At 60.1% G+C, this 19,348-nt stretch overlaps 1 protein-coding gene across 2 annotated transcripts; it reads left to right on the forward strand.

Annotated features, from left to right (window-relative positions):
* Positions 1 to 448: 448 nt before the first annotated feature.
* Positions 449 to 18,671, forward strand: LOC144721880 (uncharacterized). 2 transcript variants are annotated; one of them, XM_078599808.1, is made up of 7 exons: positions 449 to 602; positions 9,579 to 9,688; positions 11,000 to 12,799; positions 13,533 to 13,775; positions 14,356 to 14,547; positions 15,198 to 15,372; positions 17,006 to 18,671. In XM_078599808.1, exons 2-7 carry the CDS (start codon positions 9,623 to 9,625, stop codon positions 17,698 to 17,700), a joined length of 3,171 nt encoding a protein of 1,056 aa, XP_078455934.1. In that variant the 5' UTR covers positions 449 to 602; positions 9,579 to 9,622; the 3' UTR covers positions 17,701 to 18,671. The 2 variants fall into 2 exon arrangements, with proteins under 2 accessions (XP_078455934.1, XP_078455935.1); XM_078599809.1 differs by lacking the exon at positions 449 to 602 and adding an exon at positions 944 to 1,224.
* The last annotated feature ends 677 nt before the right edge of the window (positions 18,672 to 19,348 follow it).

Below are 19,348 nucleotides of genomic sequence, written 5' to 3' on the forward strand. Positions count from 1 at the left end.
CGAAAACAGAAGCGAGAGAGAGAGTGTGGTAAGACGAGAGGAGTGAAGGGGGAGAGAGTGAGTGAGTGTGTGGAATAAGAGAGAGGGTGAGAGGAAAGGAGTGGGTGAGAAAGAGAGGGAGAGTGTGAGGGAGATAGGAGAGAGAGAGAAAAAAAGAGAGAGGGCGGAGAGCGAGAGAGGGGAGCGGAAAAATAGGAGAAGACAGGAGAGGGCACACGGAGAGAGCAAAAAGAGAGGCGAGGGGAACGAGACACAGCACAGAGAGAGAGCGAGTGTGAGAACAGAGGGGGGGGGAGGAAAAGAGAGGGCGGAGAGAGGGAGTGTGGAATTCAGGAGAGGGTGAGAGAGGAGAGACAAAGAGGTGGGTGACAGAAAGAGGGGAGAGAGCGCTCGTAGGAAACGCGAAGAGGCGAGAGGCGGTGGAGAGACGGAGCGGAGGAGAGCGCCAGAGAGAAGAGAGAGGGCAGAGGGAGCTTTAAGGGGGAGGAGGGGGGGGGAGAGTGAAATAAGAGATCTGCTCATCAGAGCAGAGAGACAGAGGAGGAGGGCGACACAGGGAGAGCGGAGAGAGAGTCCCGCGTGGAGAGTTCACCCTTCTCGAGGTGAGTGTGGAGAGAGCGTGGAGAGTGTGCAGATAGAGAGTGTGGGGAGAGAGTGGAGAATGAGTTTGGAAATAGAGTGTGTGGATAGAGAGGGAGAGTGTGGAGAGAGTGTGTGGGGAGCGAGGCAGAGTGTGGAGAGAGTGTGTGGGGAGCGAGGCAGAGTGTGGAGAGAGAGTGTGGGGAGCGAGGTAGAGTGTGGAGAGAGAGTGTGGGGAGCGAGGGAGAGTGTGGAGAGAGAGTGTGGGGAGCGAGGGAGAGTGTGGAGACAGTGTGTGGGGAGAGGGAGTGTGGAGAGAGTGTGGGGAGAGTTTGGAGAGAGAGTGTGGGGAGAGGGAGAGTGTGGAGGAGAGAGAGTGTGGGGAGCGAGGGAGAGTGGGGGAGAGAGTGTGCGAGTGGCTACACTGACGAGTTGCCCAAGTCTTGGTGAGACTCCGGGTGTTGGTGACGTCGCGTTAATGGCATGAATGCATGGATTACAGTGATCATCATCAGCAGCAACATCATCATCATCCGTGCCGTGTGATTTCACTTGCGAGTTCACCTGTACCGCCTGCGGCGTGGTCACCTGTTGCGCCCCGTCCCGGGGTCATCTGCGGTGACCTCTGGCCCTGATCATCACTGGGTGAGGAGGGGGGGGAGCGGTGGTGCAGTGGTTAGCGCGATGCTCACGCTAGGACCTGGGCGAATCGAGTTCCATTCCCAGCCACGGCTCACGTAAGTGGCGACTGATTTCGGAACCAGCCCTCGGCCAAGCGTGGTCAAACAACTCCCCCCCCCCACTCCCGGCCCCCCATATCCGACACGGAGTGGAGGAGGGACGCCTGCCCTCATCCAGCAGTGGATCGACCAAGGGTTGGTTCTTTTTTTCAGGAGGGTCCGGACCACATTGGAATGTTTGGTCAAATTTACGCTTTTTTAAAGAGCCAGAGTCTGCATTCGAATGTAGTGTAGTGTATAGTGTAGCGTACAATGTAGTGCATCGTGTAGTGTATAGTGTAGTGCAGTGGTTCTTAACCTTTACTGCAGCCTTGTACCGCTTTGGTTCTTAATCGTAAACAAACACATGTATGATGGTAATGACCACGTAGGGTTTGGTGAAACAAAGTAAGTGCACGTGCATTGCCCGTGCAAACGTTGTCTTCCGATGATTTACCTTTTCAAAAAATCTGGCCAAGCCTCGCACCCCAGGTTAAGAACCACTGGTGCAGTGTATAGTAATTAGTATGTATCGTGTAGTGTAAAGTGTAGTGTATAGTAGTATGTATGTTGAACTTCTTTCGCACCGTACGTAGCCAATTGGAGGTGCGGGGTAACAGAGACAACCCCGGACAGCTCCCGGATGAGCCGCTGCGCGGGGCAGGTCACAGGCGAGCGCGCAACCTACTTGCTCCACCGCCTCGAATTTGGATTGCACGCCGGGAGGTAGACTCCTGTGTGATCTCCCCAAGCTCCTCTCAACCCACCAACCCCGATTCGAGAACGCTCGCGAGCTGTTAGCGAGCGCCTATTTAGGTAGGTAGCAGGAGGTGGGCACGAGTTGTCGGTACGGTGCTACGAAAGGACCGCCTTTGTCTCCCCCAGTGCCGATGTTTGCACGCCGCAACCCAGGTACCTTGTTTAAGGCTGAGTCGACCTGAAGGCGCCGGTTTAGACATCGCTTGCTACTGACGTTAGCCGTGGGCGGGAATCGAACTTCCGGTTCGCGAACCACCGCGCCCATGCAAACTCTCACACACGTACATCGACCAAGGGTACAAAGACAAAGATCCCCCGTGTAGTCCACTCAGACTGTTGAAGCAAGTGCTGTAAGCGAGCACCTATTAATCGCCCGTAACGGCATTTGAGGGGGTGGTGTGGTCAGAACCACGCCCGGCCGCCTTTGTCTTCCGAGTGGCGATTTTTACGCATCACACCAGGTACTCATTTGAGGCCGAGTCAACCTAGGGGAGACCCAGGACCGGTTCAGATAATCGTCACCGGTGTTGGCCGTGAGCGAGAGTCGGAGTCGGGTCGTTGGGTTCGTAGCGCAGCGCCGCGCTAACCGCTACACCACCGCTCCCCACACAAGACAAAGATCTCCGTATAGCCTTAACAGACTGTCGGGGCAAGTGCTGTTAGCGAGCACCTCGGAAGTCCGCCACGGTACAGGAGGGGGTGGGTGGCCAGCACCACGCCCGGCCGCCTTTGTCTCCCTAGTGGCGATGTTTACACACCGCACCAGGTACTCATTTGAGGCCGAGTCGACCTAGGGGAGGACCATGACAGGTTCAGATAATGGTCACGAGTATTGGCCCTGAGCGGGAATCGATCACGGGTCGCCGGGTTCGTACCCCAGGGCACGAACCACGACACTACCGCTTCCCACACGCGATGTAAATACACACACACAGTAAATACGCACACACAGTAAATACACACACACGCATGTAAATACACACACTGTTTGGGAGTGCCTATTGAGCCGGTAAACACACACACAGACACACACATCCAAGCAATCATTCATCCATATACACAGACACCCACATATACACAAAGATCCCCCGTATAGCCTCAACGGACTGTGAGGGTGTGAGTAGCGAGTAGCGCGTCGCGCCTGTGAAGGCCGGCACGGCACACGAGGGGGATGGGAGGCCAACATCGACGCCCGGCCGCCTTTGTCTCCCCAGTGGTGATGTTTACACACCGCACCGGGTGGTCAGTTAAGGCGAAGTCGACCTCGGGGAGGCTCATACACAGAGACAGAGACTCATACACAGAGACATACACACAACACACACAACATACACACAACAGACACACACACACGTAGAGACATACACACAACACACACAACAGACACACACACACATAGAGAGATACACACAACAGACCCACACACACGTAGAGACACACACAACAAACACAACTGACACACACACACATAGAGACATACACACAGAGACACACACACACACATAGAGACATACACACAACAGACACACACACACATTGAGACATACACACAGAGAGACACACACACACAGACATACACACAGAGACACACACACACATAGAGACATACACACAACAGACACACACACACAGAGACATACACACACCCACCCGACGAACACTATGCTCCTAAAATGTGCTTTAATCTTCCTCCCTCTCCATATCTCCCCTCTACTCCCTCCCTCTCCCTCCCTCCCTCACTCTCCCTCCCTCTCTCTCTCCCTCCCTCCCTCCCTTATCCCTCTCCGCATATTTTCTCCTCTATAAGTTGAGGCTCTCCCTCTTCTCCCCTCTAGAGCTCTCTCGCTCTCTCTCTCCATTCCTTCCCGTTGCCCCATCTCCTCCCTCTCACCACTGCCGTCATTCCGTCTCCCCCTCTCCCTCCCACCCTCTCTGCCTCCCTCCCTCTCCTTTTTCTCTCCCCTCCACCCCTGATCCCTTCCTCTCTCCTCCATGTACGCCCCCCCCTCGTCTCTCTACCCCCCCACCCTCTCTCCATTCCTTCCATTCGATTCCTTCGTCTCACCCCATCGATAACCCTCCTCCCTCCTCTCCATCCCTCCCTCTCTGCCCCCTCCCTCTCTGCCCCCCTCCCCTCCCTGACTCCCACCCCTCCCTGACTCCCACCCCTCCCTGACTCCCACCCCTCCCTGGCTCCCACCCCTCCCTGGCTCCCACCGCCTAAGCCTCGTTCCCTTCCTCCCTTTCACGCTAACTCCCCCTGCCTTCTCTCTCCCCCACCACCTCCCCCGTGTCATCCACCTCCTTCCATTACCCCTCCTCCCCCTCTCCCCCCCTCCACCACCCCTCCCCTCCTCCGCCCCTCTCCCTCCTCCACCCCTCCCCCCTTCACCACCCCTCCCTCCTTTCCTCCTCCACTCCCCCCTCCCCCACCGCTCACAGCCTCCCTCCCTCAAGTCCCCCCCCCGCATCTCCATCCATCTCCCTCCCTCTTGTTCCTGCCATCACTCCCCCTCCTTCCTCTCCCCCCTTCTCTTCCACTCTCCCCGCTTTCATTTTCACTCTACGAGCTTTCTGTCTCTCCCCACGGCTCTCATTCCCTCGCTTTCTCACACCACCCCACACACACACACCCCCACACACACACCCCACCACACACCCCCCCACACACCCCCCCCCCACACACCCCCACACACCCCACACCCCCCCACACCCCCCCACACATACACACTAACACACACCCTCACACACACACACCCCACACACACACACACCCACCCCCACACCCCACACGACACACACCCCACACAGACCCCACACTCCACACACGTCCCTCACACACACCCCAGACACACACCCCACACACACACCCACACACACACCCCACACACCCCTCCCACACACGCCTCACACACATCCCCCACTCACCCCACACCCCCCACACACATCCCACACCACATACACACCCCACACACACCCACACACCCTCCCCACCACACACGCATCCAACACCTCCCCACACACACACACCTCACACACACCCCCTCCACACAAACACACACCCCCACCCCCTCAACACCCTCCCCACCACAATACATCCAACCCCCCCCACACACACGACACATATCCCACACATACACCCCTCACACAACCCACACATCCCACAAACGCCCCCCCGCACACCCCCTACACACGTCTCACACACCTCTCCCACACCCCACATACACCCCCCACACATCCCCAAACTCCCCCCCACACCCCACACCCCCCCCCCCCACGTACCCTCACACACCCCACACATGCCCCCTCCCACACACTCCCCACACACATCCTCACACACCCCTCCCCCACACACCCCAACACACCCCTACACACAAACCCCATACACATCCCAAACCACATACACCCCCCCACACCCCCCAGATCTTCCCCACCACACACATCCAACACCACACACACCTCACACCACACACACCGCAGACACACTCCTCACACTCACCATCCCCCAAACATATACCCCACACACCTCACACACCCCTCACACACACCCCACACACACCCCACACACACCTCACACACACCCTCATACACACATCCCACACACACACCCCAAACACACCACACACACCACCCCACACACCCGCCCTACACACACACTTCACACCCACACACCTCACACACCCCAACCACATACAAACCTCACACACACTCCCCACCGAACACATCCAAAACACACACCACACACCCCCCACACACCCCCCACACACCCCCCCCCACACAAACCCCACACACACCCACACACCCCCACCCCCTCCCCACACACACACACACCCGACACGCATCCCCCCCACACACCCGACACCCATACCACACACACACACCCCACACACACACACCTCACACACACTCCCCCCCACACCCCCCCCACTCACCCCACACCCCAACACACAAACCCCACCACTCCCACATCACATATACATCCCACCACACCCACACGCCCCTACACCCTCCCCACCACACACACATCCAACACCTCCCCACACACCCCCTCCATACACACATACACCCCACACACACCCTCACACCCCCCCCACACCACACCCCCCCCCACACCACACACACTCCACACACACATACCCCTCACATCCCCCCACACACCACACCCGACACACATTCCACACACACACCCCACCACACAAACACCCCACAAACATCCCACACTACACACACCCCACAGCACACCCCACACACTCACACCCCAAAGACACCCCTAGAGACACACCCCCCCACACACACCCAGACACACCGCGCACACACCCCACACACACCTTCCCCACCACACACACACCCCACACCCTCCCCCACACACCCCCCCACACACACCCCACACACCCACACACACATCCCCCCCCCCACCCAAACCCCCCCCACACACACACCCCCCACATACACACCCCACACACACACACACCCCACACACCCCACACACACACCCCACACACCACCTCACACATACACCTCACACACACACACCCACACACATCCCCCCCACCACATAAACACCCCACACACATTCCACCACCACACACACCTCACACACGACCCACACACACACCCCCCCCCCCCACACATACACACCCCACACACACAAAATCCCCCGTATAGCCTCAACACACCGTTGGTGCAAGTGCTGCCAGCGAGCAATTCTAAAGGCCGGCACGGCACACGAGGGGGTCGGCTGATCAACACCGCGCCCAGCCGCCTTTGTCTCCCCAGTGGCCATTATTACACTTCGCAGCGGGTTACTCTTTTCTAAGGCTGAGTCGACCTAGGGGAGGTCGGGTAATTACCAGTGATGTTCGTCGCGGCCCGGAATCGAACTCGGGCGGTCGGGGTTCGTAGAGCTGTTGCGCTAACCACGACGGTCGCGTTTCTCATAGAAACACAGCCACTGATCAATATCCCCCGTATAGCCTTGAGCAGGCTGCAGGGGCAAGTGCTCTTGACGGGGAGCTTTGCAGGCCGGCACGGCACACGAGGGGGGGGGGGTGGGCGGCTAACATCGCGATACTGGCGTTTACACACCGCCACCAAGTTACTCATTTAAGGCAGAGCCGACCTAGGGGACGCCCGCCGGATTGGTTCAGATGATCTCGTTGGCCGTGATCGGGAATCGAACTCGAGTGGCCGGGTTCGAAGCGCGGCGCGCTCACCGCTGCACCACCGCTCCCCACACACGCGCACACTCGCACACACCACACACCCACGCACTCTCTCTCGCCTTGCGTTCTCCCTTTATCTATCATCCTCCCTCTCGCTCGGTCCATCTCCCATTCTGCCCTCCCCCGCTCCATCACTCCCACATTTTCTCTCCATTGCTCTAATTTCTTCCCCACATACCTCTCCCGACGTCCCTTCTCCCCCATCTCCCACCGCACAGTGCTCGTCCTCTCTCCCACTCTCACACACTCTCCTGACTCTCCCACTCTCACTCTCACACACTCTCCTTTCTCTCCCTCCCACTCGCCCTGCCACACTCACACACTCTCCTCTCTCCCTCCCAGTCCCACTCTCACTCTCCACTCTCTCCCACTCTCACTCTCACACACTCTTCTCTCTCTCCCACTGTCAAACACTCTCCTCTCTCTCTACCACTCTCACACACTCTCCCCTTTTTCTCACACTCTCCCTGCCACACTCACACACTCTCCTCTCTCCCTCCCACTCTCCCTGCCACACTCACACACTCTCCCCTCTTTCTCACACTCTCACACTCTCCCCTCCCCCTTCTCTTACCCTGCAATCTCCCTCCCTCCTACTCTCACACTCTCCCCACTGTCTCCCACTCTCACACACTCCCCCTCCCACTCTCACACACTCTCCCTTCTTTTTTTACGATCAGAGGGAACAAGAAGATGCTCGGTGTAGTCGGCACTTTGCTTCGTTCATCATTTCGTTTTTTTTATGCTTTGCTTTATGTGAAACCCCCCCCCCCTTTTAAATGAAAGATTTCACAAAAGATGTCACACTCTGCTCTCCTTACCCCTTCCCTCTCTCTCTACCACCCCCTCTCTCTCTACTCTATGTTGCCCTTATGTTTTCCATGTAATATTTGTAATATTATTATTATTTTTATATATAAAAATGTTTACGACAAGTGCTGCATCTGCACCCAGCCATTCTCGCAGTCCTACGGCCTCCGACGGGTAGCTCTTATCAGCATGCAGAGCTCTCCGTCTTCTGCCACCGAGAACACGGCCTCCTCCAGCGCCCGACACGGCGTGGGTCAGCCGCGCATGGCGGATCTCCAGCCCACACACCCTGGCTCCGACCAGAGCGCTCCCTTCTCTCTCCCTCTACAGTTGCTCAGTCTACCTTCCCCCACCCTGCACACCACGCGTCCCACCCATCGCTACCTCCTTACATGTGCAACTCTCTCCTGGCACGAGCCGTCACGAACTCCCCAACGTTACCCTTACCCGGGGAGGCCTCGCCTAGTTCAGTAACGAAGCATTCATTTTTTACACATCCCATCAGCCACACGGCCTTCTGGGAGCAGGATTGGTTCAACACAAACCATTAAACTCTTACAATTTTTATTTATTTACCAGCTAAGACCCAATAATCTATATGTCTCTTGCTCAGAAGTGACCTGCCCAACAAAATTATAGCTCAACGAAGTGGCTCATAATGCGCGAATTTCTAGCAGCCTAAATACTCTAAACGCGTGTTTCTGAGTGTGGAGGGAAATAGCGGAGGATCCGGAGAAAAATCCACGCCACCACGGGGAGAGAGACACGCACACTCGCAAATGTACAGCAGGCGTCAGGGTAGGGATCGAACCCACGCCCGCCTGTATACCAGACGCGGTAGTTAACAGCTAGCCACGGCGGTTTTGACATTCAGTTCCTCATCAGCAGTCAGGCTTGCTTGGGCCATGGGTGGTGACCTGCCAGATGTTCATAGACAAGGGCCCTCTGTGTATGTGTGTGTTTAGATGTGGGTCCTGTGTACACAACACACAATACAGGGCGATCACTGGTGTCGCTGTGGAGAGTCTCACTCTCAAGGTACCCGCTGCCACAATTGGCGGTGGTTGCAGTCGGCATACTGAACTCCGCGGTGCAGAAGACGACGCAGGTTCGATTCCATCTCCCGGCTGCGGCAGTTGAACGATGGCGGCAGGGTCTTCTCAAATGACCCGCACACCATCACCCTCACCACCACCACCCTCACTCCCGCCTCTGTCCACCCAGCTGGTTTAATGGGTTCACCACCACGCTTAGTCGACCGGCAGGTTGCGTGACGGTGAGGCGAAGTGTGGGTATGCCCTCCGCTCGTCTGCTCCAACGTGGCAGGCCAAACGCCCTTTCTCGTACAGGTCACTCGAGTGCAGAGGGCCTGCCCGGCTTCTGCCAGCGGTGGGGCGACCACGCAAGTTGCAGGGCTGCGCCTTTACCACCCGCCCCGCGTCACTAACCGTGCCACCACCGCTCCTCCTGTTCCCCCCGCCCCTCCCAGCGGCCGCCGTGTGCCAGGTGACCCCGGGGGGGGGGGGGGTCACGATGGCCATGCGAGTCGACGCCTCTACACAGACGGTCGGCCTCTTCTGCTTCTGGGACCTCGACGAGGTGAGCGTCGACGTCTGACCACCCCCCCCTCCCCATTCCACGTTCTCATACCGGGCCCCAGTCCATCCACTGGAAGAAAGACTTACTAACTGTTGTACGCTCCAAGTCAACGCTCAGTTCTCTAATCTCCCAGAACTAAACTATTTTATTTTACCAGGTAAGGCCCACTGGCTACCATCAATGATAGCTCAACGAAGTGGCTTATCACGTGGATACATTTGTAGCGGGGCGAACACTCGAAACACGTGACGTCGCTTCTAAATGTGGAGGACCCGGAGAAAAATCCAAATATACAGCAGCAGCAGGCGTCAGGGTCAGGATCAAACCCACAACCTCCTGTATACCAGGCGAGATGGTTAACATTCATCAGAACTCTGAAGACTGTCACGAGCGCGCTTTAGTCTGGCTCTCTGAGCCTCGATCATCACCAGCACGGACCATCATGAATCTGATGCGTGTGCCTTGATTCTGGCTGTCTGGGAACGACTGCATCCATTGACGAGCCCGTACAACATGCAGTGGCAGTGTAGGGAGGGTCTATGGAGCTGTGGGACCGTGGCGAGGGGAGTCGAGAGTGTGTGGCGCAAAGAGGGCACAAGACCGAAGGGGGTGGGGGGCTGGGGAGGGGGGGCAGCACGGAGAGCAGGGAAGGGAAGCCGTTACGGGAGTCCCCTGGATCAGCATTCTTCACTCATTTTCAAAGGCGGGGGGCTGGACAGCAGCACGATGATGATGATGATGGGGGATGTTGTCACTCTTTGTGTATTGTCGGGGGTGGGGGGATGTCGGGGGCCGCACCAAGGCCCACCAGAGGCCCCGCGGTGGCCTTGCGATGAAGAACGCTGCACATAGACAAGGAGGAGGAGGAGGGCACGGCTCAAGATGAGCAGCAGGGACAGAGGAAGGAGGAGGAGGAGGAAGGAGGAAGACAGGGAGAAGGACCGGGCCAAGATGTCGGGGATGAGAGGGCGATGGTGATGATGATGATGAGAGGGGCGGAGGGAGGGAAGAGAGAAGGAGCGAGCAGAAGTGAGCTGCGTGCAGGCGGAGTGGAGTGTGCTTTCGTAGCGGGCGGCAGCGGGGAGAGGGATTTCGGAGTGGGGGTGGCCACACAGAAACCACGTGATTTACGTGAGGCTCGAGCTGATTTAGAAATGAGTGCAATAACATGATTCAGAATCAGCATCGTTATTTATCCTGGAGAAATCCGATGAGTTTGAAGCTGTTTTTCACAGATTCCCAGGGTAATCGGAGTCTAAAAACAGAGGTCCTTGATAGAATTCCCTCCGTGTGTTCCCTTCTCTCGTCCAGGATTTCTTCCGCAGGAAATTCGCTCCCAAGACGTTCCGTGAGATGGGGACACAGTCGGACGCAGAGGCCGCGTGGCCCCACCGGGCCCCGTCGCCGGCGGGCCCCGCGCCCACGGAGTCCGCGCCCTCTCCCCCCGCGCGCTCCGCTCGCCACGGCGCCGCCGCCACCATCGCCGCCGCAGAATCTCACCGCGAGCCCTGGCCGCTGCCATCGGACCTCGAGCCGTCGCTCCCGGCTGCCGGCTACGGCTCGAGGAAGCGCAAGTGCCAACCCACCCGGCGCGTCCTCCCGGACAGCGGCGGCATCGGCGACGGCGGCGGCGGTGCCGACGGTGCCGACGTCCGTGCGCCAGCTCGGCTGCCGACCGCGGCGTCCACCCCGCGTGGCCCTTCCGGCACGAGGGAGCCCGCGGACGGCTGGCGCTCCGCACCATCGGCCGCCACCGTAGCAACCGCCACCGCGGACGCCGCCGCCGCCGCCGCCGCGTCGCCGCCGCCGCAGGGCCCGAGGTGCCGGCGCGCGCCGTGCGCCTGGGGCGACCTCGCGGGCGGCGCCGACGGCAGCGACCGAAAGTTCCGGGCCGAGGGCGATGGGGCCGGGGTGACGGGCGGTGGGCCCTGCGTCGGTGCGGGCACGGCGGAGAGGCTTAGCGCTGGCGGTACCGCCGACGCGATGGAATCTTCTGCGTCGTCGTCATCAGCGGCGGCTGCCGACGGCGCCATCGCAGGCGCCGCTGGCGCCGCGAACAATGACCACGAGGCTGAGGAGGAGGAGGAGCAGGAGGAGGATAGGGACGACGACGACGACAATCGTGACGAAGACGATGGCGGTGGCGAGCGATCGCCGTCGGCCGCCGCGGCGGAGGCGGAGGTCGAGACGAAGCGGCTGGACCGCATGGACGTGAGCGTCTGCATCGACGACTCCTACTGCGTCGCGGCGGCGGCGGCGGGCGGCGGCGCGGCGGCGGCGGCGGGTGGTTCCGGCGGGGGGGGGCGGCGCTGGCAGTGCCGCCAGTGCGAGCGCTCCTACGCCTCCAAGTACAACCTGGTGACCCACATCCTGGGCCACAGCGGCGCCAAGCCGCACGCGTGCCCCCAGTGCGGCAAGCTCTTCCGCCAGCTGAGCCACCTGCAGACGCACCGGCTGACGCACGCAGGCGCGCGCCCCCACCCGTGCCACGTGTGCGGCCGCGCGTTCACGCAGACGAGCCACCTCAAGCGCCACCTGATGCGCCACGGCGCCGTGCGCTGCCACCCGTGCGGGCAGTGCGGCCGAGGGTTCGCCTACCCCAGCGAGCTGCGGGCGCACGAGCGCAGCCGCCACCCGCAGTCGGGTGGCGGCGGTCGCGACGGTGCTGCCGGCGGCGATGGCGGCGACGACGACGACGATGGCGGCGATCGTGACGGCGGGGGTCGTGGCGGTTGCGATGGCGGCGATTGCGGTGGTGATGGTGGCGCCAACGTCAGTAACAACAGCAGCAGCAGCGCCATCGCCGGTGTGGGCAGAGGCGCGGGTGGTGATGGTGGCGATGGTGTGGACGATGAAGAAGAAGAGGAGGAAGAGGATGTGGGTGAACACCACAATGGCGGCGGCGGTGGTGAAGACGACGAGGATGATGATGATGATCATGACGGCGACATCGACGATGGCGATGAGGACGATGGGGGGGAGGGAGCGAAGGGCCAGGAGGCGGAGGGTGCGGGGGACCTGGTGGCCGTGACCCCGGTGACCCCGGAGCCGGGACGCCACTGTGAGCAGTGCGACGCGGCCGGAGCCGTCCCCGACTCCGCCGAGCTCAAGGTGATTCCACGTTCACATGACCGTGTCCCCAAACATCACCGGCTGCTCGAGTAGCGAGTAGCGAGTGGGCCGCTGGGCGAGACTGATGACGGTGAGTGGCAGGCAAAACAGGGAGCGCGGATGGGAGGGGGGAGGCTGTTAGGCGTCGGGAGATGGAGCGGTGAATTTCAGAGTGGGGAGGAGGGGTGGGGCAGGGGGGAGGGGGGGTGCTAGGTGGACTGTCGCAGGATTGTGCGACACGGCGGAGGCTCGCTGGAGGAGTTCATCCGGCAGTGGGTAGAAATAGCGATGATGATGGTCTTCACCATCATCGTCATGATGGTGACGATGATGATGGTAATGATGGCGGTGATGAGTGATGGCGATGATGACGATGGTGGTGGTGATGATTATTGTGATGATGGGTGACTAAGATGGTGAAGATGATGATGGTGGTAATGATGGTGATGATGGCGATGATGACGATGATGATGGTGGTGATGATTATTGTGATGATGGGTGACAAAGATGGTGAAGATGATGATGGTGGTAATGATGGTGGTGGTGATGAGTGATGATGATGGCGATGATGACGATGATGGTGGTGATGATTATTGTGATGATGGGTGACAAAGATGGTGAAGATGATGATCTTTCCCAAGAATCTCACCTCAATTCCCCGCCCGCGTTGTCCGTGGCAATTCCTCATTTCCTTTTCTTTTCCCGTGCGGGTGTGTGGGGTCCCCGCCGTCAGTGGGGCCATGCGGCGGCAGCAGCAGCAGCATCAGGGCAGCAGCAGGAGCAGCAGCAGCAGCAGGAAGGAGGCGGAGGAGCGGGCGAGTTCCAGTGCGGGGAGTGCGTGCGCCGCTTCCGCTACCGCAGCCAGCTGGAGAACCATGCGCAGCGCCACCGCGGAGAGCGTCCGCACGTGTGCGCCGAGTGCGGCACCGAGTTCGCTCAGCTGCACCACCTCAAGCAGCACGCGCTCACCCACAAGGTGAGGGGAGCGGGGGGGGGTCACAAATATAAAGACACAGATCCCCCCGTATAGCCTTAACAGACTGTTGGGGCAAGTGCTGTTAGCGAGCACCTATGAAGGCCGGAACGGCACACGAGGGGGTGGGTGGCCAGCACCGCGCCCGGTCGCCTTTGTCTCCCCAGTGGCGATGTTTACACACTGCTCCAGGTACTCATTTGAGGCTGATTCGACCTAGGGGGAGGCCCAGGACCGGTTCAGATAATCTTCACTGGCCGTGTTGGCCGCGAGCGGCAATAGAACTTGGGTCTCCAGGTTTGTGCGCCAACCGCCGCACGACCGGTGGTGGGCGCATCGCTTACGCAGCAAGGCGAGGGGGGAGAGAGGGACAGGGAGAGGTGGAGAGGGGGGGGAGGGGGGGAGAGCGCGGGTGGGGAGAGAGGGACAGAGAGAGGTGGAGAGGGGGGGAGGGGGGAGGTGGAGAGGGGGGGGAGAGCGCGAGTGGGGAGAGAGGGACAGAGAGAGGTGGAGAGGTGGAGAGGGGGGAGGGAGGCCAGTGTGCGCTCGCCCCTTTCTCAACCCACCGTGTGCCCGTGCGCAGGGCGTCAAGGAGCACGAGTGCGGCGTGTGCGGCCGCGGCTTCACGCTGCACGCCAACATGAAGCGGCACCTGCTGACGCACAGCAGCGAGCGCGCCCACCAGTGCCACGTGTGCCTCAAGGCGTTCGCACAGAAGCAGACGCTCAAGGCGCACATGGTGGTGCACTCGGACAGCAAGCCCTTCCACTGCAAGGTGAGCGAGAGGCGGAGGAGGTGGTGGTGGAGGAGGTGGTGGACACGGAGGGACCTCTCGGTCGTCCACCACCTCAGCACCATCACGACAGATCAGATCATCGCCGGTCCAACATCATCACCACCACCACCACCACCCTCGCAGAGAGTCCTTCCGTTGAGAGGTCAGCGAGAGGTGGAGGAGGAGATGGAGGAGGGATCTCCCCAATTGTCCACCACCTAGTCCAAGGTCATCAGCACCAGCAGCCCCGCCATAAGAATGTGTAATTTCCACCACATGCTCAGCTGCAGGGCTGTAAACAGGCGATGAGTACCGATGCCTCAACGCTCATTAAAGCCGCAGGAAACCACCTCCATTGCTTCCATCACCTCCATCACCTCCATCGCCTCCATCATCTCAATCACCTCCATCACCTCCATTGCTTCCATCACCTCCATCACCTCCATCGCCTCCATCATCTCAATCACCTCCATCACCTCCATTGCTTCCATCACCTCCATCACCTCCATCGCCTCCATCGCCTAACCCACTCCCCCGTCCTTGTGTCCATCACCGCTAACGAGACCGATTACGCGAGGTGGACAGACGGACGCAACAAACCGCCTCTCACCCGCCCTCCCTCCCATCTCCTCCCCCCCCTCTTGCGCCAGGTGTGCGGCAAGGAATTCAACCGCCTGCACAACCTCATGGGCCACATGCACGTGCACGCGGCACGCAAGCCCTTCACGTGCCCGCGCTGCCCCAGCCGCTTCACCCTCAAGGGCAACCTGACGCGCCACGCCAAGCTCAAGCACGGCCTGCACTCGGGCGACGCGCTGGCGACCGGTGCGCTAATGGGGGGGGGGGGGGGGGACACACAAAAAAGACAAAGATCGCCTCGTGTAGCCTGTCACAGACGGTTGGGGCGAGCGCTGTTAGCGAGCGGCAGCACCTACGAAGGGCGGCACTGCGGCACACGAGGGGGTGTGGCGGTCGGCACCACGCCCGGCCGCAGTTGCCTCCTGAAAGCACACCGCTACTAAACAAGGTACTCGTTTGAGGCCGAGTCGACCTAGGGGAGGCCCAGGACCGGTTCAGAGAACCGTCACCGGCATTGGTCGTGGGCGGGAATCGAACTCGAGGCCGCCAGATTCGTAGCGCGGCGCGCTAACCGCTGCACTTGCCCGGCCACACACAACAAACACCCACAACCCCACAGTTCGCCACGAAGCGACGGTGCCAGGCCAGGTGCACTTTGAGGCAACCACGTGAAGTGCCGGAGGCTCGCCGCTGGCAAGGAGGTCACGGGACAGACCCAGCAGGTGCCATGGGTTGGCTGACTGAGATGACCGGCAGATGCAGACAGCTGCAGCTCCCTCCTGTGCCAACTCACGCACACACGCACGCGCTCACGCACGCGCTCACGCGCTCACGCACGCGCGCACACACGCAATCGACGGCAGAGCGCGAGATTGTTGTTCCATGTGGCCGGCCAGGTGTCCCCGGGAGATAATCGAGGTGGGCAGAGGTGGTGGTGGGGGGGGGGGTGGTGCCAACACAGACACAGCGCAAGCCGTGACGGTAGAGCGGAGCGCTCAGTGCAGTCTGCGATCCTTCAACGGAGGAGGATGAGCAAAACTTTACAAACTCTCTCCTGAAGCCCTCTCATAATCTTTATCAGACCGCGTCATTGGCATCTAACTCAACATTGCTGCCATCATGCACGAGAATGGAATGTCTGGGTTTTGGGTCTTAAATCATTGTACAATTGGTGTGTCCTTTAAGGAAAATTCTTGGGATGTCATCTCTCCATTTCTCTCTCTACCTCTCCTCACTCCCTCCAAACGACCTGTTATCTTCTGGCTCCCTGCCTCTCTCCCCATCCCCTCTCCCAGCGTCCGTCTCTCTCTGTCACTCACACTTTCCTCCTGCAGCATCCTTGACCACTCGTCCCACCAATCACAAAGCCCTCGTCACGATCGCATCTCCATCTATCTCCTGATGATATCCGTGCACATCGGGTGGGGGGTGGTGGTGGTGACACTGGGTCATAACGCCCTCAAGCGCAATTTCACTCTTCAAAATAAAACGTGTACACTGTGTATATATATAGGTGTTAAGTCCACGTGCGGTCTTCACACGACGCTATAACGCAGTGCATCCATTCCGGGCACACGGAACGACTTTCTCGAGCAGTGTGATACGGCACGTGGGAGCGTTACCCTCGGTGGTCAAACGTTTCGCCTGCTTTATGGGGGGGGGGGGGGGGGGGGGTGAAGAATTATTTTAAAGTTTTCACTTCATGCGGCACTTTTCATGAACACATCTACCACGTTAAACGAGGCCTTGCTGTGCGTGCGTGCATGTAGACGTAGACGTTACGCACAGCGGGTAAGAGAGGTCGTCTGCAATGATCGGTGTGAGAAGAGGGACGAATTCGAGTGGATGCGCTAACCTCGCTGCGCTCTCCGGCACGCAGACTCCGCCTCGGAGGAGGCGATGGAGTGGAGGCCGGACGCGACCCCCTACGACCTCATGGGCTTCTCGGGCCGGACGAGCTCGGGCCCTGCCGAGGGCTCCGGGGGCCACGAGGAAGGCGGCGGGCCCAGCGTGCGCGGGGCCGCGGCAGCGGGTGTAGGTGGAGGAGGTGGAGGGTGCGCACGGGGGAGCTACGGCGGAGACGCGGCGAGAGGCGGGGAAGCGGGGGAGCAGACGCCGGCCCTCGGAGCGGAGAAGGGCTTCTTCCGCGTCGACGGTGGCAGCGAGCGCGCCAGGAGCCTCTCCGCGGGCCCCAGCCCGAGCGTGGGCGGCCCGGGCCTCCACGTGAGCCAGAGCCTGAGCGTAGGGCCGAGCTTTCCCGCGGGGCAAGGCCTCCACGTGGTGCAAGGCGTCCCGACGGGTCACGGCATCGCGGTGGGACAGGGCCTGCCGATAGGCCAAGGCCTGCCCGTGGGCTCGGCCCTGCCCGGGGGCCGAAGCATCCCGACGACGGGCCACGGTCTCCCCGCTGTGGGCCAAGGCCTCCCCGTAGGCCCCGGTGTGCCGCCGGGCCAATGTGGCCACCAGGCTGGTGGCGGCGCGGGCTGCGACGGCGCGGGCTGCCCGGCGTTCACGTACGACGCTAAGGGGGCCCTGCGCAACATCAAGCTCTACTTCAGCAGTGCGTGCCACTAGCGGCGCTCGTGACACACGGGCTGGCACGGCCTGGCGCAGCTTGACACGCCTGGCACGGCCTGGCACGTGCCGGTGGATGGTTGAGGTGGGTTGGGTGGCCAGGGCTGACGGCGGCCGGCCTGTCGGGGCTATGATCCAGACACAGTTCAGGAATTGACATATTCGTGTGCGTGTGTTTTGGGCAGCACGAATTGATTTGTAGCAAAGATCTGATGGGGAAAATCTGTGGACGAGGTGGCAACCCTAGCCCTAACCCACACGCCCATTCACTCGCCAAACCCATATTTTTCAAGTCGGCACGAGCTCCATCATCGCAGCTGTGCTTGCAGATAGACTGCGATGAAGTTCAACACAAGACCCATGTGAGCGGTTAGATCTGTGTTACCAATCGGTGGTTTTCCGCCCGGACGCAGGTGGCTTATTTCCCCGGACTGTCCTGGCCAAACCCGGACTTGATGGCAACTGCCTGCTGTGAGGTTCGATGGCCGGTTGACATTCGCTGTCCATTCCTGCTTGACGTAATGAGACGGAATAAGCAAATTACCCGGCGATTAAAAAAAAAGCCACAGGGAGAAATTGGCACTCGTTGGCATCAGCAGGAGGCCTCCGGCAAGAACGCTGCCGGCTCACGACCCGTGTTCGATTCCCGATCACGGCCATCAACACCAGTGACGGCGAATATCTGATGAACCGGTCGTGGGCTTCCCCTAGGTCGACTCGGCCTCAAATGAGTACCCGGTGCGGTGTGTGATAACATAAGCACTGGTAAGGAGACAAAGGCGGCCGGGCGTGGTGCTGGCAAACCCCACCCCCTCGTGCGCCGTGCCGGCCTTCATAGGTGCTGCTCGTGGACAGCACTTGCCCCGGCGGTTACAGGCCATACGGGGGGGGGATCTCTTCTGTCTTTGTGTGTGAGTTGAAATCCCACCGCACTAATCTCGCGTCGCGTCCCATTAAACTCGCAGCTCTCTCATTGTCCACGTCTCAGTCTTTCAGTCTTTGCCCCCCACGGTCCCATCCTGCACCCACCACCCCCCTCCCCCCACACACACTTCCAGTTCGGAATGAAATGGGAAGGAACCGGAAAGAGACGAAGACTTCACAGAGAATTGCTTGACGACATCAGAGATTGGTGCCCAGAAAGATGTGGCAAGCGCTTGAGCTTATTGGCACTACAAGATAGAGGAGCGTGGAAACAACTGACGAAAGATGCAGTGGACACCCACGGGGCTATCTGACCCCATGGATCACGATAACGATGCCCCGGGGGCTTAAGCGTTAGGGTCAGCTGCCACTGTCTTGTAGGAACAGAAAGCTAGGGGGTTGGTACAGGCGGTTCATCGGCAGTAGCTGTGGCACGCAGAGATGTTTCTAGGGGAACGACGAATCTGGGCGACCGCCCCGGGCCCCGCGCTTTGGGGGGCGGGGGGGGGGGGCTGGTCCACGTGGTGTGTGGGTTGCCCCGGGCCCCGCACGCACCCACCCCCACCCCATGGACGGCCCTTGCTGGCACGTGCCTGGTACAATGGGGTTGCTAAACGGGATTCCCGATTCCCAATCATCGCCCCCCTTCTCACATCCCTGCGTGTGGGCCCCTGTGCAATTGTACCGCCTGCGCACTCGATAGCTGACACCTCCGCATAGCAAC

The sequence above is a fragment of the Lampetra planeri genome, chromosome 13 (assembly GCF_965212315.1).
Source record: "Lampetra planeri chromosome 13, kcLamPlan1.2.h2, whole genome shotgun sequence".
Lineage (NCBI taxonomy): Eukaryota > Metazoa > Chordata > Hyperoartia > Petromyzontiformes > Petromyzontidae > Lampetra > Lampetra planeri.

What these genes read in the sequence shown, in the direction of transcription:
- LOC144721880 (XM_078599808.1), top strand. Translation starts at nt 9,623, where the DNA reads ATGGCCATGCGAGTCGACGCCTCTACACAGACGGTCGGCCTCTTCTGC. An exon ending in GCTTCTGGGACCTCGACGAG is followed by an intron (nt 9,689 to 10,999) that starts GTGAGCGTCGAC and finishes TCTCTCGTCCAG; the next exon opens with GATTTCTTCCGCAGGAAATT. An exon ending in GGGCGACGCGCTGGCGACCG is followed by an intron (nt 15,373 to 17,005) that starts GTGCGCTAATGG and finishes TCCGGCACGCAG; the next exon opens with ACTCCGCCTCGGAGGAGGCG.